General features: G+C 36.5%; 1 protein-coding gene across 1 annotated transcript in view; it reads left to right on the top strand.

Moving 5' to 3' along the window:
- OXSR1 (oxidative stress responsive 1) overlaps positions 1–4002 on the top strand; it is a 63083-nt gene that overhangs the window by 22368 nt on the left and 36713 nt on the right. The window contains exon 4 of the mRNA XM_004676309.2: positions 938–1079. Within this exon, the coding sequence (XP_004676366.1) occupies positions 938–1079 (142 nt within the window). The remainder of the gene's footprint in view (positions 1–937; positions 1080–4002) is intronic.

The following is a 4002-nucleotide window of genomic DNA, read 5'->3' as shown; positions in this document are numbered from 1 at the left end:
GGTCACCTCCAAGGCAGGCGGGATCGAACTCATGAGGAAGTGGCTTTAGTTTCTCAGTGCAGTGCTTTAACTCACTGCGCCACCAGGGAGGGCCACATTTTAGTTATTTTAATTGATGTCATGTGTCAAGAAATGGACACTGTTCTCAGTACAGTTTATGTTATGTTCCAAAATTCTTGGCATAATTTCTAATAATGGAAATTGGTTTGGGTCTCTGATTTATGGGCCATTGCACTACCAGAAATCTTAATGGATCTCTTACAAAATTTTCACTTGTATAGGTGTTAGAGTTAATTACTATTTAGGTGTCTTTCCCCTTTCTCTCTAGTCTTTAGTTAGAGTATATTTCTTATCTTGGGGAGAATGGGACTGATAATACATTGAGCTGTTAATTAAAGAGAACTGCTTTTGAAATTGTTTTCCTAATTTTTTTTTTTACTTTACCTGTTTTTTTCCTATTCTTTATTAACCTGAAAAAATAATTTTAACTCTTTAAGTTTCTAGAAACATGTGCTCTTTACTTTCCAAGTTATATCTTCTGTAATTTGACCTGCACAGCAATTGTATTTTGATTTTTTTGTTCATTCAAAATTGTATACTTTAGTTGAATTGGTGTGTGATAACTTACACCAAAGTATTACTGGTGACCATGGCTTACCTAGGTTATTTTCAGAGGTGATTAAAAATACTTCTCCTTAGAAGTTTAAAGGAGACGCTGGTGTAATATTTGGTATCAGCAGGCTGTTTTCTGTTTTAAAATGGAATTGAAAATGAATGATTAATTTGAAATTTCTATATTCATATTTGTACTTTTTGTCCCTTTCTTTACTATACAGTTCACTTTACAAAAAGGGTCACATATGTTTGACTTTAAAATGACACTGAGTTTTATTGAATGAGTTAAAAATTTATGGAAGATTTTATATTCTGTTTTCAGGTTCTGTTTTGGATATTATTAAATACATTGTGGCAAAGGGAGAACATAAAAGTGGAGTCCTAGATGAACCTACCATTGCTACAATCCTCAAAGAAGTGCTGGAAGGATTGGAATATCTGCATAAAAATGGACAGATTCATAGGTATGTCAAAATAAATTTCTTCTGTTTTATATGAAAGACCAGGTAGAATGCTGAAATGAGGCAAATATAATACCCAATTAGCTTAGTAGTGTGCTAACACCTTTCTAGTGGAGGAGGGGGGCTGCTGGAGGGGCAAAGAAAGGAGTTCTTCCTCAGCCCCCAGAGGTGGTGAGCATTGCACATTGGCCTAAGTAGTCCTATAGAATTTTAATTTGCAAGGAGGGCCTTGAGTGTTGTGTATCTCTCAGCATCCCTGCTGACAAGTATGCTAATACTTCAAGTTCTAGGCACTGACCTACTAATCATTAAGGATCATCTATATGATAATAGTTTTGGACATTAGAAGAGAGACTCTGGAATTTTATATTAAGATATGACCTAATCCATTTGACATGTGAGGAATTTGGGAAGCCATTACTTTCATCCTTAACAGCAGTTAAAAAGCTAGACCAAGTGCAAATCAACAACTCTTCTTAGACCCATCAGAAAATTGAGGTCACATGACAAGAAGGTCATATGTAAGACTTTATTTCAGAAGAAATCTCTTTCAGAACCAGCAGGGGAAACAAAATCTCCAAAGAGGTCAGTAATTACAAGAATTACATAGTACTTTTCTTCAGAAACCATGCAAGCAGAGTGGCATGAAATATTTAAGAAGTTCAGTTAAATTCACCAACCAAATCTCTTGATCTGGCAAATTAACTTCAAAATTGAACAGCAAAAAGATTTTGTCAGTCAATGGAAATTGAAGGCCTTGGTCATCCTAGACCTGCCTTTCAAGAAATGTTAAAAGTTGTTCTTCAGTGGGGAGGAAAATGATACAGATCAGAAACTCAGCTCTGTATGAAGAAAGGCAGAATAAGCATTAGAGAAGGACTAAGTTAAGGTAAAATGATTATTTTTTTTTCCTTAATATATCTAGCAAAACATTTTCTTCAAAATGATAGTAATAATCTATCCAGTGACGATAGCTTATGGATAAGTAAATAGAAGCAATGTTTTAAAGGAAGAAATGGAAATATTTTGTTATAAAGTATTTAATATTTGTTATAAAGTATTGACATAGTATACTACCATTTGAAAGTTGTCTTAGGCTACTTGTAAATGTTTAAAGCAAACTCTAGGATAGCCACTAAAAAAAAGAAAGAGGAAGAAGAATTGACATTCTAAAAGAGAAGAGAAAATGGATTCATATAAAAAACTTCAACCTGCAAATTTAAGCAATTCAGTTAACCTCAGGTAGGATAAATTCGGAAATATCTAAACTTAGACACACCATGGTCATGTTGTTAAAACCTAGGCATAATTTCTTGAAAGCAGCAAGGGGGAAGTACAATGGACTGAATGTTGAAAACTGATACACAGTGTGATGGCATTTGGGAGGTGATTAAGTCTCAAGGGTACAGCCCTCAAGAATAGGAGGTACTTTCCTTAGAGAAGAACCCCCAGAGAATTTACTTTTGCCTGTGCGATGTGAGGACACAGGGAAAAGATGTCAAGACCTGTGAACTGTGTCTGCAGCTCCTGCCAGCACCAGACATGCCATCTCTTCGACCTTGGACCTCCTAGCCACCCAGTCTAATTGTTTTTTTACATTAAAAATGGCAGACTAAACAGACTATGACAGAGGGCATCAGCTTTATTAAGAGCTGACTTTGCAGCAGAACAATGGAGGCCAGAAATTAGTGGGACAGAATCCTACGGCTCAGTGACCCCTTTGTAGATAATTCCCTGTGAGTGATGATATGTCAGACGGGTTCAGGACTTTTATGTTCCTGGTTATTTTATCCTTTTATTCCTAGAAATGTTCTTGTGCTAAAGACATGTGAGTTTTATTTTAATATGGGTACACTAGCTTGCCTTTGAGAAGATTACCTTTCACCATGGTGCAGGCTTCGTAGGATCCTGGCTTTAGGAAGGGGTCTCAAGTCTGTCTCCCAGCCTTACACTACCCAGTCCATGCCTTCTGTCAGGTATGGATTTTAAAACCTGTGTTCCCTAGACATTCGGGACAGCATCTCTGTTTTGTCTCCTAAGACTCAGTGCTCAAGTTCTTATATGTGCCTTTTAGTTCTGTAACTCAAGGGTTTCTTTTATTTCATGTTCAGTAATATGGTCATTCCCCCTTAGTTTTTCTAGTATTTCTTTGTGTTTGTAGCATATGAATGGTGTGTTTGGGTTTAATGGTCGGGCTAATAGTGATGACAGACTGACATACATAATTTTCTAAGCTGGCATGGAAATCCCGTTATACACTTAAAAATCAGAGACTCTCAACTTTGGCTACATAGTGAAGTCACCTAGAAAACTTTAATAAGTATTGATTCTTGGGTCTACTACTAGCTATTCATGTAAGTGGTTTGGGAGGCGGCCTTGACTTTGGAACTTTTAAGACTCCCTGAGTGATTCAAATGTGCAGTGAAAACAGAACCACACCTTACACTTTAACAGTAATCACTCTAAGATACCCTGAGACTTCAGACTTAGGAGAAAGTTATTTTACTGGGAAACAGGAATGATTCTTTTTCTTTTTTTATTTTATTTTTACATCATTTTGTACGTTTTTTTTTTCCATCTCAATTGTAATCCCCGCAGGTTTCCCATCACCAAGTCACCCGTGTGCCATCACCATAATCCCTGTGCACTTCCCTCACTCCCCCCATTTTTGATCCCATTCCCCACTCCACCCCCACAAAATGTCTATGGTATATGGCTGTTCATTATTCTTGTTATTTTCTCACCTGGTCCATTATACTCCTGCTATGAGTGAAACCATCTGGTATTTTTCTTTCTCTTCCTGGTTTACCTCATTAAGCATGATCTTTTCCAGCTCCATCCAAGTTGCTGCAAAAGACATGTGTTTCTCTTTTTTGGTTGCTGAATAATATTCCATTGTATATATGTACCACATCTTTTTTTTTTT

This window comes from Condylura cristata, unplaced genomic scaffold (assembly GCF_000260355.1).
Source record: "Condylura cristata isolate star-nosed mole 26May11 unplaced genomic scaffold, ConCri1.0 scaffold00004, whole genome shotgun sequence".
Classification (NCBI taxonomy): domain Eukaryota; kingdom Metazoa; phylum Chordata; class Mammalia; order Eulipotyphla; family Talpidae; genus Condylura; species Condylura cristata.
Note: the sequence above shows the minus strand (reverse complement) of the source record. Positions and strands in the feature narration are given on the sequence as shown.